Here is a 24,595-nt window from a genome sequence, read left to right as displayed (position 1 = left end):
TCTTGGCACTGCCCCAAGACCAGGGTGGGAGAGTGCAAGGTGCTGGGCGATGACCCCGACCCCAGAACTGAAGGGGAGCCGAGGTGGGGCAAAGAGCAGGGTCAACTCTGGTACCCAAGACCCCTCCGTGCCTGGGGGAGCCACCCCAGGGAGCTATGAGGGCAGTGCTAATGGGGCCAAGGCAGGCGCTGCAAGTCCGTGAGAGGGGAGGATGGGGCAGGCCCCAGGCGATCCCGAGGCAGCAGGAGGGCCACAAGCCTAGATGGGTGCTGGGGTGAAGGTGAGCAGGTACTCTGGGGTCTCTGGCCCAAACATGCACATTTCACACATACACATATAAAACACACACGTGTTCAAAACATTACCTCATTGAGGAGAGAACCAGTAAAATGTTATGACCAGAAAGCTTGAGCACCCCACATACGTAGGGAAGAAGAAAGCTGAAAGGAATTCAGAAGCGGATGCAGAAGAGAGCTGCCACCAGCCCGTAACCAAGTGCCCACCCTGGGATCCTCCATGTGCAGTCCACAGACGGAGCCATCACAGGACAGTGGGTCTGCTACCATGATGGACGAGGACAGACCTCTGAGTCAGTGGAAGATGGGGTCCCTTGACAGTGGGTGGCCAGGAAGAAGATGCCCTCTCTGATCTGCCAAGCTCTTTGGCCCTTCAACTCTGCCCAGCATGGAGACGGGCCTTGGCCACTGGGACGCCCTGGAGATGGAGGACATGGCAACCCCTGGCAGGCTGCTTTGGACAGTGCATCTGGGGACAGAAGCAGGCTGGCACCTTGAGGACTGTGCACCATCACTCAGCAGGCCTCGAGGCATCTGGGACAGGAAGTTCCCTAAGGACCCCTGGGCACCAGCATCCAACAGAGCCAGTGTCCAGGACCTAGGCACCACTGGACACCAGGAACGAGGGTCCTCTAATGAGGCCCAGCCCAGAGAGCCCCTGAGGGCTCAAGCACCATGTTGCCCTCTCCTGCTTAGGCGCAGGGGGGGCGCTCTCTGAGCTGAAAAATCACCCTCTGGAGCAGGGGGCTGCAAGCATCTGTGGCTGAGACCCTCCTGGTTCTTTGGCCTAATCCTGAAAAAGATCGGGGTTCAGTGGAACAAAAAGGGCCCCAGCCCCTGTGGGGAGAGGACGCTGGGACCATTTTCCCTGAGGGCCAGCTCTGGACTGCCCGTCAGGGTGCTCAGGACAACAGAGGCCCAAAGCACGGGCTTCCTGGCCTCCCGTGTGCAGAGGGGACACCCAAGGCACGGGGCAGCCCAGGGTCTGATGAAAGTGCTCCTCACTGAGCCGATCCAGGTGTCATCTGGTGGCTGGATGGGAATGCAGATTCCGCCCTCCTCCGGGAAGGACTCTTTAACCCAAGCTCCAGGGGACAGGGCAGCCGCCTGCCAGGGCTGCTGGGGAGACGGACCCAAGAGAGAGCCACAGTCAGGGCAAGAGGAGCCAACCCCAGGAGCTGGTTCAGGCCCAGGGAGGAGGACCTGGGGAGGGAAGTACAGGCTGTCTTCGGCCAGGCCTGCAGCAGGAACTGGGAGCTGCGTGCCCATCATGGGAGAATGGAGACACAGGGAAGCCACAGAAGCAGCTCCTTCACTCCCTGCCAGCCCCGAGGCTCAGTTACGATTTTTGATGGGATAAGGGTGGAGTTGGCCCTGGGCTCCAGAATCCCAGCTGCTTGAAGAGGGGCTGGCCAAGGCTGCCACCAGTTCCCCCCATTGACCTAGATGAAAGAGCACTGCCCCTGCCCTTCTGTTGCAGGCTGCCTTGGGCCTCACAGGCCTCCCAGCTGACCCTGCGTGGCCTCCCAGGGTCTGCTCCAGAGTCCAGGGCCTCTGGGCCACCGGGCCACCAGGCCACCAGCTCAAGAGGGGAGGAAGCTGGCTGGGGATGCCTGGGCTCCCAGCACACCAGGGACACCCTTTACTTGGCCCTCCTCAGCAAGATCATGATCAGCAAATGCAGCCCCACCCTCCTCTGGGGTTCACCTGGACCTGAACCCAGCCCTGCACCAAGGAAGAAAGCTCATCCCGGTTAGCTGGTGTCCCCGCCCTCGCTCCTGCGGGAGGAGGTGAAATGAAGAGAAAGAGGTGAAATTAATTGAATCATTTATTTTATTTAACCCAATATATCCAAAAATCTTCCCCATGCAGGACATATTCCAGCCTCTGGCCAGGCGCCATCAGGATGCTGTCAGGGCTGGAGCGTGGTCTGAGGGCGAGGCATGGCCTGGAGCCCACCTGGGGGGTGAGGCCCCTCTTTAGAGCCCCTCTCTGCAGACCTGGCCTCTGGCCCTTCAGAGCTTTCCCACCCCCAGCCTGCCCTCCCAGCCCCTTGGCCCCCTCCCTAAGCTCTGCATCCCTGGCCAGGCAGTGGGCCGTGTGGGGGCTGAGGAGGGAGGAGTGCAGCAGCCTCAGAAGCCCAGCCAGAGGCTCTCCTTCCAACCACGTGGCTCATTGGGACTCCAGGCACGGAGCTCCCGGGTGGGCGGGAGGCCCGTGGCAGGCAGGGGCTGCTGCCAGAGCCAGGATGCGCTGTGGCTTGGTGCCAACTCCACTCAGCCTCTGTACCATCCTCCCTCCCCTTTGCTTACCTGCAGGTGGCTTTGGTGACTTGGCAATGGCCCAAGTGCTGCCATTGCAGGATGGGGAAACCGAGGTAAGAGCAAGGGAAGCCAAGGACTCTGCTGGGACCTGTGTCCAGCATCTGCAGGAGCCAGTCCCCAGTGTCACCATGCGAATCTGATCATCTGTGGGGAGGCAGATGCCCAGCACAGGGAGGCCGTGTGGCTGGCTCCCTCCTGCAGAGGTCAAAGGGGAGGTCAGAGAGCAGGCAGCGAGGACAGAGCCCAAGCTATTGTGACAGAGGAGATCTGGCCAAAGATAACAGGAGCTGGGCCCACAGCAGTAATAGCAAGGGGTGGCAGCGACAGGGCTGTCCCCTGAGTGGGAGCACTGTATGCAGGGCAGGAATGGGTGTCTGACAGCTCTGCCTCCTCTGGACCTCGTGATTCCAACCTCAAGACCCAAGGCCCCAAGCCCCCGACTCACCCGCCCAGGCCTGAAACCCATCTATCAAGGATGCTGCGGGGACCTCAGCCCAGTTCCCATAGCAACGCCTGGATGGTGGGGGAGGGGAGGAGAGTAGAAATGCAGAAACACCAAATAAAGAACAACAACCTCACAAAATGAGCAGTCCGGGAAAGGGCAGTGGAGGGATGGCCCCAGCCCCACTGAGGAGGCCCCAGCAGGTGCAGCCGCCATCACCACTCACGTAAACAGCACTGGCCAGTGCCAGCTGCCACACAGGGCCTGAGACACAGAGGCCAAGGGGTAGCTCCCAAGGCCAGCATGCAAGGGGCCTGGGCAGGGCTGCCAGACTCAACACTGGGTCCCCAGCTGACCCTCTGGTCTCAGCTCTAAAGGGGGAAGCAGACAGGCAGCCCTGACCACACAGTGCTCACCTGCCCCTCTCCACAGCTGTCCTACTGGCGGGGCTGACCTTTTGGGATCTTATCTGACCCACATGTCAGCCCCACAGCAGCCCCAGGAGACACCCTCATCACTCTGATTTACCATGAGGATACTGAGGCCCAGAGGGGCCACACAATCAGGTGAAGGGGAAGGGCTGAAGCCAGGAGGGAATCTGCCCCATGCTGGGACGCTGGACTGGCAAGTCCAGCACAGAGCAGGCATCATGGAGGCTGTGCTGGGTCCCTGCTGCAGCCACAGATGCAGTGGCTCAGACAGCACGCCTTTCCTGTCTCACGGCTCTCTGAGTCAGGAGGCCAGCCCTGGGGCTCAATGGTCTAAAATCAACGTGTCTGCAGCCTATGTTCCCCTGGGAGGTTCGAGGGGAGCGTCCTCTTGGAGCCCTGGCAGGTCCAGCTGTGGTCGCCTGGCAGCACCTGGCCTGCGCCATGGCCACACCCTCTCCTTGGATCCTGCGGTCATGCTGGGCCACATAGATGATAACCAACTTACGTCGAGGTCCGCTGAGGAGCAGCTGAGCTGCCCGTGCCCGGGAATCTAACATGAGGACATTTTGGAGGGCCATTCTGCCCACCACAGGGGGTGAGGGGGCATCAGCAGGTGGATGAGGGCAGAGGCTCTACCACAGAGGACAGGCACAGCAGGAGACTAGGTCCGTCCTGGGGTGGCTGGGGTGGGTGTGGGTGTGTCAGGTGGGGCCTCAGCCTCCTCCTGTGCCTGCAGTCTCAAGAGACTGAGGATCCACGCCCAGCTGTGAATCTAGTCATGTGTCCAGGACTGCTGACTTCCTTAAGAACCACCTGGGAGCAAGCATCATGGGGGCTTCCTGGAGGAGGCAGCTCAGGCTCTACCTGGAGAAGGTAGAGGATTGGGCTGCAGGGGAGGTGTTGGTCAGAGGAAGCTGTGCTGAGAAAAGCTGCCGGGGCGTGTCAGGGTCCCTTCTTAGGGCCTCCGGTGCTGGAGGAAGAGTGACTCCAGGCTGCCATGGAGTGACTCTCCACTCCATGGTGGCGAAAGGGGCTGTTGTGGGTGTGTTGTGTTGAAGGCCGAGCGAAGGGGAGCCAAAAAAGGCAGGGGAGTCACTGGGCACCACCAGACAGCCCCCCAGGCAGACTTGAGGGGGCATATGGTCTGGCAACTCCAGAGTCCTGGGCAGGTCCCGGCCATTGCTCTGCCATCTGCCTCAGGCAGGCCCTTCCCTCCTCTGACTGAGAAGCCGGCTTCACCCCAGGCCCGCTTCCCACAGGTGCCTCCATGCACACAGGAAAGGAATTAGAATCCCCACCCACACCCCGGCTGTTCTTAATAGGGAAGCCCTGCTCAGCAGGTGCTGGAAAGAGCAAACCCCAGGTAGGGGCTCCATGCAGGCTTCAGGCTTCCTTCTTACCATGGACAGGCTCCAGGAGGTGGGGATTCTGAGTGGACCACAAGCCTCTTGCTTCATCCAGGAGTGAGGAGGCCAGCCCCCATTTCCAGGGAGAGCAGGTGAGCCAAGGAGGCTCCCGGGCGGCCACCACCCTTGTCCCTCATCCGCCACTCCAACTCCCAGGGCAGAGGTCCCATCGTCCCCAGGTGCCCTGAGTGTGGAGAGATGCTGACATCTTTCAGCGGGGCTGCACTGAGCACCCCAGCAAAACAGAGGTAAGATAATTACGGGGAGAAGAGCAGCTGAAAATACCTCCTTCACAGCCCAGACTCCTGGCACGGAAGATGCCAGACAAGTCAGCAGGAGCCCAGGACCAGGGCCTTTGGGGATGGGCAGCCTGAAGCGGCACCCCTCACCAGCTGTGCACAAGGGGGTCACTGCCAGGGAGGGGTGGGGTGGGGCTGACTCGGGGCTGCTGTCCTCAGGGAGCATCAGGCAGCGCCAAGACAGACAGGGAGAGTCGGGGATGGCCGAGGCACCGCAGTGATCCCCGGGGTGGGCGCAGGGCGGAGAGAGAAGGGCAAGGCTTCGGAGGATGAACAGGAGCTCACAGCACTGACCCCTGGGGTGGGCACAGGGAGGAGAGAGAAGGGAAAGCCTTCAGAGGATGAATAGGAGCTCACAGCAGTGGCCATTCCTGGAAGAAGGAGCAGCTTTGTGGCTTCCAGGGAGTCACCCAGAGGCAGGCAAAGGTGGTGCCAGTGACGGCCTTGAGAGCCTCCTGGCCTGACCCTCCCTCCAAGCTGGAGGAATAGCTGGGAACCGTCCACAGGGCGCCCCCGCCCCTGGTGGACTCGCTGAGCTGAGCAGCTGCTGCCTCTGGAGACAGCCTTGGAGCAAGATGGCCTGTGGAGCATCGCGAAGCGCCCGGTAACTGGCCCCAGGCTGAGGCTGTGAGGGGTGGCAGCTCAGAGAAAAGACAGAAGGTGATGGACCCTGCTTTTCCTGCCTGAGCACCAGCAGCCTCTGTGGCCCCTCCTGGCCCAACCCTTGCCCTCAGGTCAGACTCAGGTGTCAGTAGGACCCAGCTATGGACATGGGAAGGGACCAGGTACTGGGTAGGGGATACCCACCGGCCCCAGCTCTGTCCAGGGCTGAGCTGAGGAGGAGGCTGAGCTCAGAGGTCACTGAGGCAGGGCCTCTGCCTGAGGCCCAGGGCTCAAGGAAGAAGCTGGATCAGAGGGAGGACAGGGGTGGTAGTGGGAGGCAGTATCCAAGGCCAGGTCATGGGTGTTAGGCAGGCCAGGCTGGGGATGAGGGTGGGGGACCCACCTGATTCTCCCTGGGAGCTTTGCTTTTAAGCGATTCTGGAGGAACCAGAGCAGGGCTGGAGAGAGAGGGAAGGAGCAGAGGGTGAAACAGGGTTTCGGGGCAAGGGGAGATGGGAATGGGCTGCTGGTCTATCAGCCCAGGAGGGAGCTCCTTGCCCCAGCAGGGGTGGGTGGGCAGGGGAGGGCAGAGCTGAGTGGCCTGACAGCTGGAAATTTGGGCTTTACCCAGAGGTGGTGGCCGGCCACAGAGAGGCGTGGGCCCAGGAGCTCCTCAGTCGTCAATTTTAGCCTTGAAAGATGTTTTTATTCCAGAAAGGACATCTCCAGGAAGCAGGCAAGCAGCAGACAGACACGAAGGTGCCCCGCGGATGTTTCATAGGACGCAGCGCTGCCTAGAGGACGAGGGAGAGAGGCGGCCTGAAGCTCCAGGAGCACTGAGGCTCCGTCAGAACGGAGCACGATCGGAGTGCCTGCCACGGAAAGTGTCTCACCCCAGTGTAATGTTGCTGTTTTTTATCTGAGACAGGGTCTCATTCCCATTGCTCAGGTGAGAACAGGGCTTACTGCAGCCTCAACTTCCAGGCTCAGGTGATTCTCCTCCCTCAGCCTCCCAAGCAGTATAGTTGGGACTACAGGTGCTCACCACCATACCTGGCTACTTTATTTTATATTTTTGTAGAGATGGGATCTCGCCATGTTGCCCGGGCTGGTCTCAAACTCCTGAGCTCACGCAGTCCACTGGCATCTGCCTCACCTTCAAACAGTTCTGAGATTGCAGGCATGAGCCACCACACCTGGCCTTTTTTTAATTTTTATTTTTTGTAGAGACAGGATCTCACTATCTTGCCCTGGCTGGTCTCAAACCCCTGGCTTCAAGCCATCCTCCCACCTCAGCCTCCCTAAGTGCTGGGATTGCAGGCACGAGCCACTGTGCCCAGCCAGTGGCAATAAGTGAGCACTATTAACCCCATGGTGACCGTGGAAGAGGCAGGGTGGGGAGGATGTGCAGTCAGGGTGGGGCCAGTGTGCACTGCAGGTGCACGCCACCATACCTGGAGGAGATCACTGTCCTCTTGACCTTGCAGACTCCACAGAAGGAGGCTGGGCGGGGACCCCATGCCAGGCTGCACTGAGCCCCTCTGTGCCCTCAAGCATCACCTGGGATGGGACTCCTGATCCCCCCTCGACTCTGGGACCTCAGCCCCACCAGAACCAGGCAGAAAGGGAAGGGCTCCGCATGCCCAGCGCCTCTCTCCATGGAACTTCCTCTTCTCCTTATGAAGCACCCTTGGCCCCTGTTCCACCCTCTTCACTCCCTCCTCACCCAGCAGCCACAGGAGTCACACAGCTCTGACCTGTCTCACCTGCCCCCACCAGTTCCTCCCCAGCTCCGCCGAGAGAGATGGAGACAGAGGGCCAGAGGGTGGAGGCCAGTGGGACTCGTGCTGCTGGCATCGAGGGGGTGCTCCATGGCTTCTAATCAGCCAAATTCTCTTCGGTGTTAAAATGCTGTAAAATATAAAACATAGATAATTTGTTGACAATTCTCTTGTAAGTTTCTATACTAACTTGAACTCTCCCTGGAGTTAAAAGACCCTCGCCAACTAGAAACGAGTCCTGCCACCTGTGAGGTTGGGAACAGTCCACACGACTGCACCACCCTCACTTCCGACACCAACTATAGATGCCCGGGATCCTGACAGCTGCCTCACAGGTGATGACTCTCTAGATGGTCCCCAGCACCCCTGGAAGCCATTATGCCCGTGGCTATGGATTTCTACGGGAAAAAATGTAGATTAAAATCAGCCCGGCAGGAGGATTACTTGAGCCCAGAAGTCCAAGACCAGCCTGGAAAACATGGCAAAACCCTACAGAAAGAAAAAAAGAAAGAAAGAAAGAGAGAGAGAGGTAAGGAAAGGAGGGAGGGAGGGAGGAAGGAAGGAAGGAAAGAAGGGAGGGAGAGAGGAAGGAAGGAAATATGGAAGGAAGGAAGGGTGGGAGGGAGGGAGGGAGGGAAAAGAGAAAGAAAAGAAAGAAGGAAAGAAAGAGAAAAAGGAAGAAAGGAAGGAAAGAGAGGAAGGAAGCAAGGAAAGGAGGAAGGAAGGAAAAGAAAAAAAGGGAAAGAAAGAGAGAGAGAAATAAATAAATTAGCTGAGTGTGGTGGCACGCACCTGTGGTCCCAGCTACTTGCAAGGCTGGTGTGGGTGGATGGCAGGACTCTGTGAGGCCGAGACTGCAGTGAACTGTGACTGAGGCCCTGTACTCCAGTCTGAGTGACAGAGAGACCTGTCTCAAAAATATAAAAAATAAAACCAGAATGGAAAGAGGCACGTGGACAGAGCCCAGGAGGGGTTAGACACAGAGCTCCTGGTGGTCCTCCCAGGGGTCCTGGATAGCATGAGACCCACCCCTCCCTTAGCGACGTGGGTCAAGGCGTACGGAGCATTGACAGCCATGGTAACTCCTGCCTTGGGGTCTGTCATGTGGACCTGGCTGGTGCCCACACAGCTGAGCCGTCTAGGCTCGAAGCCTCCCCTGAAGTCACATGAGACCATCGGTGTGGCCTGAGGCCCCAGCGTTCAGGATGTAGTGATGTCCCAGGAGCCCTGGGCAGAGGCCAGGCAATCTTGGCCGATGTCATGCTTTTCACACATACCACCCTAAACGATATTCAGTGTGCCTTCTGTCCACTGGCTGTCCACCTAGAGCCTTCCTCCTTCCCATATGCATCCAGGATTTTGTCACTGGGCATGGGCAGAGGTGCCATGGGTGGCCGTGGCAGTTTCTGGGCTCAGTCTTACACTCATGGCGTGTCCCTCGCTGTCTCTTGCCCCTCTGGGTAGCAGCCTGGAGTGTCCAGGAACCTGGAAGTTCTGGAAGGAACACAAGCTGCCCAGCCACATGCTTCCCAGAGGGGAGACCGCCCTCTGAATTTGCAGGGCCTCTGTTCCAGCCACCTCACCTGGCGCAGACTCACACACTCTCCCAAGCCCATCGCCTTCCCCACAACCCCCAGAGGCACCTGCCAGCCCTCAACAGTGACCCTGCTGAGACTGGGAGCCGTTAATCTCTGTCGAAACTTGAAGGCAACGAAGGGGACCTGGCACCTGCCCTCTGCCCCGCACACTGGCTCCGTAAGTCCGGGTTATGGAAAGGCACCAGCCTCCTGGCGGCCCTGGGATCTGACCTGTGTTTCCTGGCTCCGAGGCCTCCCACCAAGCTGGGTCTGCGGGATGAACCTCTAGGGGCTTCCTGGGTGCTTCTCCCCAACCTGAGTCAAGCACGACCCCTTTCTGTGCCTCAGTTTCCCCATGCTACGGTGAGAGTGTGAGACTGAGTGGTCTGTGATACCTGGATGGGCAGGAGCAGTGAGGGGTGGGGAGGGGCCTATGGCGGGGAACACCCTGTCCCAGGACCTGGTCTTCAGACTACAGGACACCTGCACAGGGTTTGGGCCCCTCGGTCCCCAACCACCCACCTGCCCACTCCAGCCTCCAGCCTCTTTACTTGGGAACAGAGTGACACAGCTGCACCTCCAATTACCTGAAGGGTTCTGATAGCCTGTTCCACAATGACAGGGAGTCACTTGTTACTAAAAGGGAAGAGCGTCAACAGCCTCCAGCTTTTCATGTGCGAAGCAGCACTTCCAAGACAATGACTGTTTTCAGGCAGCACCGTGGTGCCCAGCTTCCTGTTCCTGCCAATTTCCTCTCCCCGTTCTTCCAGCAGCTTCATTATTTAAAAGAAATGCAAGAGAAGAATAAGGTGGAGGCGGCCCCTTCACCGTGGAGGCCCTGCTCCAGCCCTGCGCCTGGGTGACAACATTTCCTGGCAGCAGGTGGCTCTCTCTGCTTGGTCTCCTGTTTCCTGCTCTCCCGGCCCCCCGCTGCTGCAGGTGCAGTGAGCCCAGCGCCAGGACCCGGCAGGTGCAATTTGCCCCAGGTGGGAGGGGCTGAGCTGGCACCACCCACCAGCTGCCCTCATGTCTTGGCCCAGGATCCCCAGAGCAACCCCACCGAAGGGGAGGGCCCTTCCAGCAGCAAATGACCAGGGCAGCTGTGAGGGTCGACCTGGCCAGGGTACCTTCTCTGTCGCTCAATCAAACCCTAACAGAGGCATTGCCTGGAAGGTTACACAGGAGCTTTCAGGAAGAGCGTCCTTGGGACCTGGGTGGGTCTGGTTCAGTCCCTTGAAAGGCCTTAAAAGCTGAGGCTTCCCTGATGGAGAAGGAATTTTGCCACAGGTGCCCATTTCAGCCCACTCCCCACGGTTCTGGCCTGCCCTGTACATTGCAGACTGGCTCAGCAGCCCCTCCATTGAGTAAGACAGTTCCTTGCAATTAATTCCGTCTCCTGCTTCTCACTGAACACTGATGGGTCAGGGCTGATCCCTGCTCTGGGCCATCTCTTCCCTCCCCTTGGAACTCAGTGTCCCCCACAAAGGCAGGGGGGGCTGATCTCCCGCAGGGCATCAAGTTACCCTTGTTTCCAAGTTCTTCAGCATAGATTTCCTCAGGATAGCATGCCCTGTTTTGCAGACGAGGAAACTGAGGCTCAGAGAGACAAGTTCATGATCCGGTAGCCAGGAACGGCCAGGGTCCCCTCCCCGCCGGGGTCTGCACTAACTGGGTCTGCAGGGCTCCAGAGCCTGAGTGGGGCTGTGTGGGGCAAGCCCTAGCTGTAGTCCCCCTGCACCCAGCTGTACACCCCACGTGCCAGTAGGACTTACAGAAGGACAGACCTCAGCTCAGCATGGACAGGGGCTCCCCCAGTCAGCAGTCACCCCCACTGATGGCCACCTCAGGCCCAGAGGTGGCACTGAGCCAGGCCTAGTGGGCTGTGGGGGCTGCTGCATGGAGTCCCTAGGGTGCTTTCCACCTGAGGACCCAGAACCCTGATGGAGGCTGCCCTGTTGGTCCTCCCCCAACCCCCGAGCCCCCAGAGACCTCTCACTACACCCCTAGGGTCTCCAGGGTCACTCTCTGGGCCGGGGGACCTGCATCTGTAGCTCCACTCCTGCCCAGCCCAGGCGTAGAAGAAAGCAACATGAACACTCCAAGAAGTTTCAGTGTTTTATTAACAAAATCTTACAAAACGAGTCTGTCTTTGGGGGAAGGTGCACAGGGCCTGGACGGACATGTAAGGCCTGGTCTGTGTGGGGCAAGGGGCAGGGCTAGCCACACCCTCGTGAGGTTCCCAGGGTCTCCACAGGCTCCAGGGCTTCCCCAAAGCCTGTGCCGGCCTGTGAGGACTGGTTATGGCTTATGTGCAAAAATAAAATCTGTGTGGCTGGCAAGGTGTGGGCCGAAGACTTGTCAGAGTGGTCTGAGGGCTAGTTCCCCAGTGGACAAGGCAGAAGATGAGCCCTGACCAGCGCCTGCTCAGGCTGCAGATGCTAGTGGCCCGCTAGCACCAGGGTGCTGGTGTCAGGGCAGGGCAGAAGGTCTGGAAGAGCCCCAGGAGCAAAGGCTTCCAGGATCACCTTCCTGCAGCTGGGCTCTGGGCTCAGGGTTCCTGGGCAGGAGTAGGGGCAGTGGGCCCAGCCTTGGGGCTCATGAAAGCCTCTGGCAGAGAGGATGGCCTGGCAGCGGGCGGGGTTTCCCTGCTAGGAGGGAGGCAGGACCCCGACTCCTGCTGCAGTGGCTCTGGGGGCCGGCAGCTGGCGGCCAGCAGGGCGGGCTTAGCGGCAGGCCCTGGCCCTCACGCTGGCACTCAGGGCTAAGCTGGGCTCTTGCCCTCTGCCGCAGCGACTCCTCTCTGTAGCCCCACTCTGGGCTGTCCTGGAGCTTTGCCTCCCACGCAGGCAGCCTGCAAGGTGAGGGGTGGGTGGTGCCCAGCACAGCAGCAAAGACTTTGTGAGAAACTTGAGACCTGAAAGAAGAGGAGAGTGGGTGGTAAGGGACCGTGCGGGACAGCAGGCTTCACAGGGAGGGGCTGGGGATGATGGACGGCGCTGCTCTCCCAGGGCAGAAGCCCCTGACCCTGTCAGAGCCTCCCAGCTTGCCCGGGCACTGGGGAGTGACCTGGGGCCCGGGTGTCTGCGGTCTGGGGAGGAGCTCATTTGGCAGGGACAGCTGATGGTGGGGTCTGGGTGGGAGGGTGGTGCTCGGTTACCTGCTGTCACTCTCCTGGCTCCAAGGGTGCCGGCTGCTGCCTCAGCCGGATTTGGGACTCAGCCCCTCTGGGACCCTCCGCCTGCCACGGCTGAGTCATGAGCTGAGCTCTCCTTCAGGCGGGTGTGAATCACTGGAGCTGGGGGAGAGAAAGCGCGGGTCCATGTGAGAGCTGGCTCAGCAAACTGCCCCTGCCTCCCACCCGGCCCCTCTCCCCGATGCCCCCTCCATGACACCACTCCCACCCCATCCCTTCGGCTAACTTGCTGGGAGCCCCAGCTGGGTGAGCTCTCCTAGAAAACAGCCTCTGGGTCCTGCCAGCTCTCAGATGCCCCATGGTGGGTGGTGCCTTGAGGCAGGAGCTCACCTGGGGGGCCAGGAGGCACCGGGACATCAGGTCTGCTGCTGCTGCGTTTGTGACTTCTGCTCTCCCCTGGGAGGAGGGGGCCGCACTGCCCGAGGCTGGCCAGCTGCCCTGGGAGGCAGGGAGGACGTCTGCTGGCTCTGGGGATGCCGGGAGAGGGTGGCGGCACCGAAGTCGAGGCTCCCTCAGCACTAGTTCTGCCCTAGCTTCTGCTATGGGGTGTCCCATGAGCTTGGTGGTTGCTGGCCCCTGTCATCCCAACACTTGGTTTTCTGGATGTTCAGAGGGCCAGGCGTTGTAGCAGCATGAGGAAGCTGGGGTGTTGTGTGATGGCCCGAGTGTGTGGAGGGTGGGGTCCAGGCCGGGAAGACAGACGGAGGGAAGGTGCCGGGCGGAGCTCTGCAGGGGGAAGGGCTCTTTGCTGCTGGGTGCGGTGCCCACATCTGGATGACACGAGTGGGTGCAAGTCGGGCAGGAGCCTGGGGGGGCACCCAGCTGGACCATGGCTTCCCCTGCAGGAGTCAGCCCCAGCTCAAAAGTCCTGGTGGGCAAAGCCACAGGCTGGATGTGGTGGGCAGGCTGGGGGCTCCAGGCTGCCATCTACTCAGGCTGGGTCCGGTCACTGGCCACAGACTCACTGTTGGGGGCGGGCGTGAGGGTCTCGGTCTCGTCCTCAGCAGGGACATGGGGGCCAGGGCCGGCAGGCTCGGCCGCCTGCTCCAGGTCGTCTTGCACCTCCATGCCCCGCTGGATGAGCTGCTCCAGGGTCTTGGGCAGCGGGTGGCGCAGGAACCTCTTGAGCTTGGGCTGCAGGGTGCCCACCACGTACTGGATGATCTCCTCCTCGTCCGCGTCCACATACAGCGTCTGGTACAGGTCGCGCTTGCGCCACAGGAACTGGTCCAGTGGCTCGCCCTGCTTCTGGGGCAGGTCAAGCTCGCGCTGGATGGCCTCCCGGGACAGCGTGCCCTCGCTGTACTGCAGGAACTCCTTCTTGAACTCCACCCAGTTCTTCACCGAGCCCTGCTTGAACTCCCACCACTTCTTGGCCGGCCCGTTCATGTGGTTCTGGATCTGGGACAGCCAGTACTCCTCAGAGCCGCCCACCTGCCGCAGGTACTCCTCCAGGTGGCTCAGGAACTCCCGGGGGTCCTCGAAGATCTGCGTGTCCACGCCGGGGCTGGGCTGCCCGTCCTCGCCGGGGATCCACGCCTGGTACTGCTGGGCCTCGGCGGGCTCCTGGCCAGGCAGCTCACCCGTGGCCGGGGGTGGGGTGATGGCGTAGGGGCTCACGGTGTAGTCGTAGCCGTCTGCCTCCTGGCAGTAGCTCTCGGGACCCCCCACGCCCACGGAGACAGTGTGGCGGGCCGGCTCACTGCCCACCGGGTACTTGCCCCCCATGGACTCCAGGCGGTCGGCCCAGCGCTCCAGGCGGTAGAACACCTCGCGCCACACGTGCATCTCGCGCTTGACCCAGCGCTCCAGGTTGGCGATGGTCTCCTGGCAGCGGCACAGGCAGGCCTTGATGGACTTCTTCCAGCGCTGTGAGTCGCCCGTGGGCACGTAGCCGTCCAGGTTGCTCTCCAGCTTCCCCACCGAGCGGTGCAGCCCCTTCAGCTCGCGCTCCACTTGCTTGGACACCTCTGTCAGCAGGTGCCGGTGTGTCCGCCGCACGTGCTCCAGCATCTCGGCCCGGCACTTCCCGATCTGCAGGATCACGTTGGGCTTGGCCGCCGGCCCGCCCCGCGGCCCGGGGTAGGCGTGGAGCCCGCCGCTGGTCCGGTGGTCCAACTCCATCTGCGCGCAGAGGCCGGCGCTCGCACGGGCGGCAAACTCGTCGGGGTGGACGGGGTGGGGGGCGCTGGGGTCCGGCGGCGGTGCCCGGTAGTGGCCTGGGTCCCGTGCGGAGCTGCGGGGAGCGCCTGACTGTCGCTCTGGGCCGGCGACGGGGCTGGCTAGGCGCGCCCGGAGAGGCAGGTCCCGCTCGGCTGCGGCTGAGGGAGGACGCGGCGCCCAAGCTCTGCGCTGAGCCCCAGCCGCAGGCTCTTTATGCAGCCAGCGCGGCCCGTGGGCGGCCGGCTCGCCGAGCCCCGTTTCTCATTGGCTCCGCCGCAGGCTCCCCGCCAGCGCCCCGCCCGCGCCCCTGCAGGCCCCGCCCCGCGCCCACTCGGCTCAGGGCTGCGGAGGGACTGGAGGGCCCACCCCCTGCAAACTCCGCAGGGCCGGGATGACTAATCCATGGGCTCCGCACCTCCCACCCCAGGTGGCGGGGCTCATTTATCCTGCGGGGACCGGAGGGACTGAGCAGGGCACTGGGAGCCCCCTTCCACACCCCTCCCAGCGCCTGGCAGGCTGTCAGCTGCTGCCTCCCTTCCGGGGTCCCAAGGTGGGTTTCCTCCTCTCCACTCGCCTCTCTCTTGGGGGTCTGGAGGGGGTTGCGCTGGCCACTGCTCTCCTGGGTCCTCACTGTCCTCGCCCCTGCCTGCCCAGCTCTGCGGAGTGTGCAGCTCAGCCCCGCAAGGACCCTCCCCATCAGCCCCCTAACCCTGTGCCCCGAGGCTCAGCAACTCTACACGCATAAAAAATGTGAGCTCCCAGAAGTGGCTTTGAGATCCCACCCACCCCTGCCCAGATCCTGAGTCCAGGTCTTGGGCTCTGTGTGAGGGACAAACAGCCAGGCCAGCTCTGCCAGACCCTGACGTTGATGTGCATGAGTGACATGTGCCTGCGTGGCAGTGACTGGACGGGGCTGCCCCAGGCCTCCACACCCAGGTCTCTGGTGAGGCCCAATACTTTTCTCTGTTTCTGGGGAAATCTGGTAGCTGCTACCTGGGAGTCGGGGTTGGAGGACATGGAGGGGACATTTAGCCTCCAGTGAAGGGAACTAGGCCCTAAAGGCCCCAGCTACATCAGAGACCTGGCCAGAGGCTCCAAGACTTCCAAGAAGATGGAAGAGGGGAGGAAGGAGGGAGACAGGGAGACAGGGAGGGAGGAGAAAGGAGGAAGAGGAGAGGGGGAGGGAGGAGAATGGAGAGGGGGAGGGAGGAGAATGGAGAGGGGAGGAGGGAAGAGGGGCGGTGCTGGCAGCACGGTGCATCAGGAGAGGCAGAGGGAAGCCAAGCACCATATAAGGAGCGGGGCTCCGGAAGCTGAGACTCCCTCGGGAGGGAGGCCCCTTCTGCCTCCCTGGCAACCGGGCGGGGGGAGGGACGCCCTTCCTGAGTTACTCCAATGCTGGCTGGATAGGGAAGGGTCTCCGGTCCTCTGATGTTCCCCAGGGACAACACGGATGACACACACCATTCCCCACCGCCAGAGGGGTGAGAGCACATCACTGCTGATAATCAAGACACCTTGTCCCTGCCGCCAGCTGCCCCTTTCCTCTTAGACACACATAGGCTGCACACTCATACCTCCACTCACACCCCCACACACACACTCATACCCCCCACTCTAACCCCACCCCACACACACACTCATACCCCCCACTCAAGCCTGCCCCACACACTCATGCCCTCACTCAGCCCACACACACACAGTCATGCCCCCCACTCAGCCCTCCACTCCCCCCACACCCCCTCTTGTTCAAGGCACTCAAGGGCACACAGGTGCCCCCTTGCTGGAATCCCTGTTCCCTGCCCACCCTCTGAGCCCCCCCATCTCCCAGGGAGCCCTCTCGTCGCCTCAGAACCAGTCTGTCTCCTCCTTCCTTCCGCCCCTGGGGGGAATGTCTTTCTGGAAAAGCTCCCCCAAAATGGCTCTCCTGGCATTTCTAATTAAAGGTAAGTGGGCGGACAGAGAAGGGAGGGTGGAGGGGCACCGTGGAGCTGGGAGGGGAGCCAAGCAGAGAAGCCTCCAGCACAGGGAGCGTCCCACTGCTCTACTTTGGAATCCCAAGGAGAGGAGCTAGGTGGGCACCTGCGGGGTGGGCAGAGGCCAGCACCCTTGGGTGAGTGCAGCCGGCGGTCATGGAGGGCCACGTGTCTGGGTTGAGGCCCACCTGAGCCTGTAGGTATTGTCTGGGCACTGGGTGCTGACCGTGCATGTGTGTCCATTGTGAGAGCCAGCACTTCGGTGACCAGGGGCCAGCCCCATTAGGGTTTACAAGCCTGTGTGGCCCCTGACATCCATGCCAGGGCACAGCTCTTCAGCCTCTGGCCAGCAATGTCCTCCAGCTGCCACCCTCACCCGAGGCATCAGCAAGCTGACAAGGAGACAGGACAGGGGACACTTGAGCCAAGGTCACAGATGGTGCAGCTGCCTCAGTTTCCTCACCTGTGTGGAGGGAACCAGTCCTGGAGAAGGGCGAGTGCCCAAGGTAGCCCGGTGAGCAGGGCAGGGCTGGGCAGGAGCCAGGCCCTTGGTAGGAATCCTGGTGTCCTGGACAGCACCAGGGCAGGGAGCATTGGGGTGTCACACGGAGCCCCATCTTCCCCTCCCCAGTTCTCTCCAGCAGGGGCTGCAGAGGCTGTGAATGCAGGCCTGAGCTGACAGGTGACAGGCCACAGCCACTGCTGCTGGGAACACTTAATCGCTGCCCAATTACCACCCCAGAAGCTTCACCAAACCCCCGCACTGCAGCCTCAGGAAAGGAGGCCAGGCTGGCTCCCATCCGCCTGGGGCGGGGCCTCTCATGACAGGGGCCTGCCTCCACCCCTGTCTGTCCCTGACAGCCACCAGAGCAGCATGACCTGGGGGTGCAGGTTGGGGAAGGGATGGGGGGGGAACCTGGGCAAAAAGGTCAGGAGCACCTGGGGGACCCCCACTCTCAAGGCCAAGCTGGTCTGCTGCTGTGCACGTCTGAGCCCCTCCTGCCTGAGAAGAGGGGTCTGGCAGGGAGGGAGGGGTGGCCCATGACCCCCAGGTTCTGTTCACAGCTGAGATCCTGGTGGGTTCTGACACCGAGATGCCTGTTTCTAGATGGATCACCTCCCAAATGCACCATCTCAGGGAGGCTCCCAGACTCGGACCTCACTAACCTCCGGTCCAGTCCTTGGGGCGGGGGGCTCCCTCCCTCCCTTCATCCTTAAGATTGCTGTGATGGTCTCCACCAGGCTCACACCAGCCTCAAGGGACCTCTTAGTGCTGGCTCCCGAGCCCCCAACATCTAGGTCCCCAGAGGTGTGTGGGGTATCTGCTCTGAGAGGCAGGGGCCACCTTGTGCCCTGGGCCTCCCTTCTCCTTCTGGGGTGCCCAGCCACCCCTGCCCCACCCTGATCAGAGTGAAGGAAGTTGGCTCTCCCTGCAGCCCTGGCTGACACACCATCGGGGCCTTTCTGGGATGCCAGGAGAGTTTGCAGGGTGGCTGCTGACCTGGGGCATTCTGCTGCTCCTCAGGCTGGCTCTGCTGATCCCAGGTGCCAGCAGTTAGCACTGCTCAATAGGGAGAGGCAAACACAGGTCCCTCAGGGCAGAGCTCATGCCCACCCACCCCACTCACACACATGCACACACACATGTGCACATGCACAGGCACCCCCGCCCACCCCACCTTTGCACACATTCCGAGGCTCCTGCTGCTGCCCTTCTGTGTGGGCCTCATGGCTACAGTCCGGGTAGAGTGAGGAGCCAGGCAGCAGGGAAGGGGCGCAATGGTCTCAAGGGTTGGTTTGGGCACCTGCCGCCAGCATGTGATCACTCCCCTGCCTTGTGACCTTATCTGTCACCACCCACTGCCCAGTGGGGCTGGAAGAGAAGAACTAGGCTTTCCCATGCCCTCAGGGTGCCCACTGCTGGGCCAGGCTGCATGGGCAGACATGACGGCCAGCCTCTCGGCACCTGCGCCCACCTCACTGTCCAGCGCAGGGCTCCACATCTGCAGGAGCGGCAGACCTCCAACCTCACTGGGCTCCCAGGCTGGACACCCACCCAGCTGTCCTCTTTTTCTGTGGCCTCTTCCTTGTAGGCACAGGGCAAGGCTGTCCCAGAGGCCTGGCCTGGGTGAGTCCCTGCACCACCCTACTGGTGGTACCCACAGGTGAATACCTGAGCATGAGCAGGGTCTGGCCTAGAGCAGGCATTGGAGAGGGTCTGGGGGTGGAATGGTCCCTGTTCCGTTCCTGTCTAGTCAGGAAACGGGCAGCTGCTCACCTGAGCCTCAGCTTTCCATCTGTGAAGTAGGTGGCAATGCCAGGGCCTCGAGGGCCAGCCAGGAGCTATGGGAGCCTCGTCCTTGGCCTCGGGCCACCTGGTCTGGTGAGGGTTCTCCCAGCCGCTCCTGCCAGAGCCTCTCATCAGTGCCACTCTGGAGCCTGAGAAGTGGCCAGGGGGTCCCACCCTCGCCTCCTCAAGAGGAGTTCTGGAGGCTTCCTCGCCCTGTCTACCTCCTCTGTCTCCGGAAGCGTGTCCAGCGCCCACCCTGGTGTTGCCCTGTGGTGGTGGCACAGACCTGGTGGCGTGTTTCGGGGGCAGCTGGCAGAGGGTGGATCTGGGTCCAGGCAGCTTCGAGGACACCTGAGCCCTGCCATCCCTGTCCTGAGGGCCACCAGCAGTGGGGACAGGCCAGGGGAGGCAGAGAGCAGAGCTGTGGGTGAGGGTCCCAGTCTGCCTCCAGAGCATGGGCGTCACACAGCAGGTTAGGGCTGAGTCTGGGGAGAGACCCAGGAGGCAGAAAGGATGAGGTGGGAAAGTAGGGGGCAGAGGAGATCTGGATGCAGCTGCTCCTGTTTGGCCGCTCAGGGAGACGCCCTCACCTTGGCTTCCACAGGGGTCCTTACTCCTGCCCCAGCCTGCAGAGTGGGCAAGTGACAGAGGTGGTGGTCCTCGTCCATCAAGCCTCCTGCGGGAGGCTTCAGACAGCCTCAGACAGCCTCTGTGAGGCCTCTGGAAGGGGCCAGGTGGAATGGGGCAGGGGTCTCGGGAGACCCGATCAGTGCTGGGCACAGTGCTTGGTGGCACCAAGGGCCGGGAAAGGCCCTGAGGGATGAGAGGGGCCCCAAGGTGTGGGCTGGCTCCGGCACTGGTACAGAAGATGAAGCTGATGGCCAGGGACCAGTGGGCAATGTGTGGAAGGTGGATGGGCCGAGGGGCCTCCAAGCCCCTCCCTCCGCAGCCTCCCCGGCTCCTGGGGCTGCAGGAACATTTTCTTTCTGGGCCCCCCGCCCTGCTCCCTCCCTCCTGTCTTCCTCTTCTCCCTTTGGCAGGCTCTGTGCTGCTGCGTCCCTGTCCCTGGAACAGGCAGCCTGTTCATTCCGGGCCCCCACACACCAGACCCTCCTCCTTCCTCCTTCCTCCTTCCTGCCTCCTGCCTCAGCACCTCCCGGTCCAGCCTCCAAGGAAAGTTCTGTATTTTTCCAGCGAGCCTGGCCCAGCTCTACAGGCATCCCCTCGGGGCCAGCAGGCTCACAAGAGCCTATGCTTCCGTCAACTACGGGCAGACAAGGACCGTGCACATCTCACCACCGCCACTCTAGCCATGTACAGAAGGGGAAATCGAGGCCCAGAGAGGGCCAGGGATTAACCCGAGCCACACAGCAAGGAAGGCTAGAACCAGGGAGGGAAGTGCGTCTGGGGTCTGAGGGAGACCTCCAAACTCCCAGAGGCGTCCCATAGACAGTTCCATTTCCCGTGTGACCATGGGTGAGTCTCCTCTGCCCCCACGCCCTCTCTGGCCTCCGTTTCCTCACTGAGGAAGTGCAGCGAGGAAGTGAGGTGGGGTGATCAGTCATTCAGTCAACAAACAGTTCCTGAGACAGGCTTGGCAGGCACTAGGGCAGAGGCATGACCCTGGGAGAGGGTAGAGTGCAAGGAGGTTCAGAGCACCCCATAAAATAAGCAGGTGGGCATTCCCATGCCCCCCGCAGCACCAGCAAGTCGTCCCGCTCAGCCTCAGAGCTCTCCAAAGAACACCCACAGCTCTTTGCCTCTGGCGGCTCTTGCTGGGGGATCAGGCTGGTCCCCTCTGACTGGCACTGGCCACACTGGGACACAGGAGGAGGGCCATCTGGGCACTGCCGGAGTAGATCCCAGGTTCACACAGGGAGACAGGTGTGCTGGCAGGAACGGCAGGAGGGCTGAGGCCAGGAGGCACTTCACAGAGGGTGCCTCCAGCCTGGTCTGAGCATGGGATGAAGAACCAGGCACTGCTCATCCTACATCTGCCTGAGGTGCTGTGTGACCTCATGCAAGTCACTCGACCTCTCTGGCCCCAGGTCCTTGTCCACAGCAGACAGACTGGACTGAATGGAGGCTGAGGTCCTTCTCAGCTTGGGTGGTGTGCGGAGGGTGAGGAGGAGCCCGTGGGCCCTGGATCACCAACTCCCTCCACCCAAAATACCCCATGAACTCCACTGCCTGCCACCCCTGTTCACTTGACAAATGTCCCAGTGTTAACACCTAAGTATAAAGAGTTGGCTTTGCTGAAGTGCTGTCTGAACCTGATCCCAACATTGCTGCCTCCAGGAAGCCTTCCTGGGCTCCTTGTGCCATGTCGATGGAGTCTTCTGTGTGCCTTGGCCTCCCCTGTGTGTGCTACCATAGGAGTCCCTGAGCACTAAGGGAGTCTTCCTGTGTGTCTCTGCAGAGTGTGTGTATGTGTGTCTGTGAGTGTGTGTATGAGTGTGCATGAGTGTGTGTGTGTGAGTGTATGTGTGTGGGTGTGTTTGTGTGTATGAGTGGGGGGGCTGGGGTACCTGTCTCTTGCACACCTACTGGTGTGTGCCCCAAGCTTGCCCTGGGCACACAGAACCTGGTTCTGGCTCCATTGGAGATACTCTGACCTCCAAGGCGTGTGCGGCCAGCAATGGGCAGGTGAGGAAGAACCTTTGTGAAGGGGTAGCATGGGGGGCCAAGGAGGAGCTGGGGGTCTGTCTCAGCTTTTTCCAAAGAGGGCAGAGGCTGGAGGCAGGGGAGATGGGGGAGGGATAGGTCCTAAGCCTGCCTCACCTTGGCCAGGATGCCAGCCTGGAGCTGGTGGGAAGGAGGGAGAAAGGAGGACAGTGGGGGCTAGAGGGAAGTGGCTTTGCTGGGTTTGAGGACTGTTTAGGGGCCAGGGCTGAAGGGGTGCTGGGGGTCCCCAGTGCCTGGCTGCCAGCATGGAACTGGGGAGAAGTGTGAGGAGGACTTGCCAGGAGCCACTGGGGCCTGGCCTGGGGGGTTGGAGCCTGGTGTTCCCCCACACTGGGTCCCCAGCCAGGCTGTGTGCCCACCCCACACCTCCCTGGACACCCACCTGGCCCAGATCGTGCCGCAGGAACCCCGAGGGTGGCTGCCCCAAAATCAGGACAAAGGATTCATTGCCAGCTGGCCAGGACAGACACCCCCAGAGCTGGGGGTTCAGGATGCCAGTGCCAGGGAGGGGGTGGCATCCAGGATGGCATGCCGCCCCCACCCTGGTGGCTGTGCTTTCCTGCTGTTCTCTGCATCTCCGTTTAAATCTCTCCCCAATGCCAGCCACACTGCCAGCAACCCTAGCTCACTTCCGGAGCCATAAAAGGAGAGAGGCTGAGAATAGCGCAGCTGTGACGCGGCCAGGAGCTCCTCACGCATGCAGGCTCTGCGCCACCCGCCTGCCGCCTGCTCTCTGAGGTGCTGGCCTGAAGGGACCCCTGCCCAGCCCCAGCCCTGCCAGGACTGGATGACCCCGGATCCCGGCTGGGAGGTCAGGGGTCACGAGGCCCCTGTATAACACCGTGGGCTGCTGTGCTCCCCGGATTCGCCATCCCTGTCCCCCATCCCTGGCACTGGGCCCCAGGAGGGGCGCGGCACCACAGGAGGGACAGGCAGCAGAAGGCAGCAGGAGACAGCCCTCTCCCGAGAGGTCCCGGCCCTGCCCAGTGGCCCTTCAGGTTCCCAAAAACTCCAAGGGACCCTTCCCTGGCAGAGGGAGCTGGCTCTGAGGGATGTGGCATGGGCCTCACAGGTTGAACAGCGGCAGGTGCTGGGAGTCGGGCAGCTTCTCTCCCGTGGCCTCGCCAGCCCTGGGCGATGAGGATGCGACCCAGAGGTCAGAGCCTTCTCTTCCCCAGGTCTCAGCACCACGTCCCCAGCCAGCCGGATGCCCACATCTCCCTAGGCACCCCCAGCTCACTCGTGAGGCTCAGCAGTGGGGGGTGAGGGGACACAGGGCTGGCAGCCTGAGGGGTCACGCTGGTCCCTGAGCTCAGAAGGGCCGTGCTGGGTTCAGCGCAGTGCAATTTGGATTCGCTTTTGGATGAAGGGCCTCTGCTTTCATTTGTGCTAGACCCAGCGATCAGGCCACTGGTCCCTCCTACCAGGGTCTCCTTCCTGCCTCTGGAGTGGGGGTGGGGAGCCCACTGTCCTGTGTGTTTCTGGAAAAGCAGGTGGCAGCAGAGGTCCTGTGGGAGAAAGGGAGGGCCTGCTGCATGCTGGGGATCTCCCTGAGTCTCAGAACAGCCGGGAGGGCGATCAGTGTCACCCCACTTTCACATGAGGAAACTGAGGCGCAGAGATGGCCAGGGTGTGCTGGGGAACCTGGGACACAGTGAATGACCGAGCTGTGACTTGTACCCAGGCTCTCCCGGCCCTGAGGCAGCCAGTCCTCAGTCTGCTTTGGGCTGCTGCTTCCAGGATTGGGGCCGGAGTCCTCAGGAAACCCTCTGCACTGACCTCAGGGCAGCTGGCTGGGAGGCTCAGCTGGTGAGAAGCCTGGGCGGTCTGCATGGGCAGGGCCAGGGATAGCGCATCTTGGTCCCCCATGAGCCCATGTCCCTCTGCTGTGCCTTAGTCCCAAGTACATCTGGCGGCAGACCTGGGGCCAGGGAGGGTGCGGCCAGCTGAGGGGGCTGCAGAACGCTGGGCGGGCCGGGGGAGCCCTGGGTGGAGAAGCTGCTGGGGAAGTACATCCACCTCTGTGATGTTGACTGCAGGCTGGTGCTGAGCTGGTGTTGACTGGGTAATGGGTGGGTCAGGGAAGGGTGGGAGGTGGTCAGCACCCACCCTGGCCACTGGGCTTCTCTCACCATCCCTGGAAAGGGGACTGGGCAGGACCTTCTCCTCTCCCTTCCTCCCTCTCCCAGGCCAGTGAACTCTGAGTCCCCGAGGGGTAGGAATTGCTGAGATGACAGCGGAGGGGGTGCATTGCCAGGGAGGCCCTGCTGGGAAGGCTGCCCTCCGCTCCACACTCCAGGGGCTATGTAACTCGAATGTCACCGGATTCTCTAAAATGCATTTGCTCCTTCCTGGGCCAAGTCAGACCGGGGACCAGAGGCCCAGTGGAGGAGCAGCACCTGACAGTGGGGCCCTGCCCAAGAGAAGAGCAAGTGCCTCAGGGGCGGCAGAGGAAGGTGGGCTGTGGGCTCAGACTGGGTCAAGGCACAGAACCAGGTAGGGGCCGCTCTGCTCATGCTGGCAAGTCTGGACCCACTGCAGGTGTCTCTCTAGGACCCCGGGCCGCCCTCAGGCTCCCCAGCCTCTGGCAGCTTGGGCCGTTCTCATGGCCCAGGTCCTGCCGTGCCTCCCTCTGTCCCAGGGTCCGGGGCTGAGTGGACGTCTTTGAGGCCCACATGCCGCCTGCTGACCGCACCCCGCCGCACGTCTCCAGCTGTCCATCTCCCTCTTTCCATGGTCTCTGTCTCTCCATCTCTCTATCTCTGTCCCTACCTGTCTCTCCCTGTCCCCACTCCATCTCTGTCCTGCCTCTCGGTCCCGCTGTCCCTCTCTGTCCCCACTCTGCGGGTCTCTAACCCTTTCTTTCCCTCTCTGGCTCCAGCCCTCGGCCCTCCCTAAGGACAGTGGTAGCACTCCTCACTCCAGAAACAGGGGGAGTGGAGAGGGGACGCCAGGCCTTTCCAGGGCATCCAGGTGGAGGCTGGGGTCACAGACTGTGGATCTCAAGAAGAGAGGGGGAGCAGGTGAGGGCCAATATGGGGCAGTTGTCTCACCACCACAGACAACCTGTTACCAGAGCTGGTGGTCAGGGAGAAGGCATAGACCGGGGGGTGCCCACCCCTCCAGCTT

General features: G+C 61.7%; 1 protein-coding gene and 2 long non-coding RNA genes across 3 annotated transcripts; 1 reads left to right on the top strand and 2 right to left on the bottom strand.

Annotated features, from left to right (window-relative positions):
• Nucleotides 1-4,835: 4,835 nt before the first annotated feature.
• LOC144579748 (uncharacterized) lies at nucleotides 4,836-8,092 on the top strand. Its single transcript, XR_013528066.1, has 2 exons — nucleotides 4,836-5,147; nucleotides 6,516-8,092. It is a non-coding gene; the product is annotated as an uncharacterized LOC144579748 (long non-coding RNA).
• On the bottom strand, nucleotides 5,141-10,678 carry LOC128929894 (uncharacterized). The gene is made up of 4 exons (XR_008477146.2): nucleotides 8,375-10,678; nucleotides 6,855-7,712; nucleotides 6,429-6,595; nucleotides 5,141-6,259 (listed from the first exon to the last, which is right to left on the bottom strand). It is a non-coding gene; the product is annotated as an uncharacterized LOC128929894 (long non-coding RNA).
• A 583-nt stretch (nucleotides 10,679-11,261) lies between these two features.
• ARC (activity regulated cytoskeleton associated protein) lies at nucleotides 11,262-14,701 on the bottom strand. Its single transcript, XM_035276718.3, has 3 exons — nucleotides 12,683-14,701; nucleotides 12,317-12,454; nucleotides 11,262-12,073 (listed from the first exon to the last, which is right to left on the bottom strand). Exon 1 carries the CDS (start codon nucleotides 14,474-14,476, stop codon nucleotides 13,280-13,282), a length of 1,197 nt encoding a protein of 398 aa, XP_035132609.1. The 5' UTR covers nucleotides 14,477-14,701; the 3' UTR covers nucleotides 11,262-12,073; nucleotides 12,317-12,454; nucleotides 12,683-13,279.
• Between the last annotated feature and the right edge of the window lie 9,894 nt (nucleotides 14,702-24,595).

This window comes from Callithrix jacchus, chromosome 16, assembly GCF_049354715.1.
Source record: "Callithrix jacchus isolate 240 chromosome 16, calJac240_pri, whole genome shotgun sequence".
Classification (NCBI taxonomy): Eukaryota; Metazoa; Chordata; class Mammalia; order Primates; family Cebidae; genus Callithrix; species Callithrix jacchus.
Note: the sequence above shows the minus strand (reverse complement) of the source record. Positions and strands in the feature narration are given on the sequence as shown.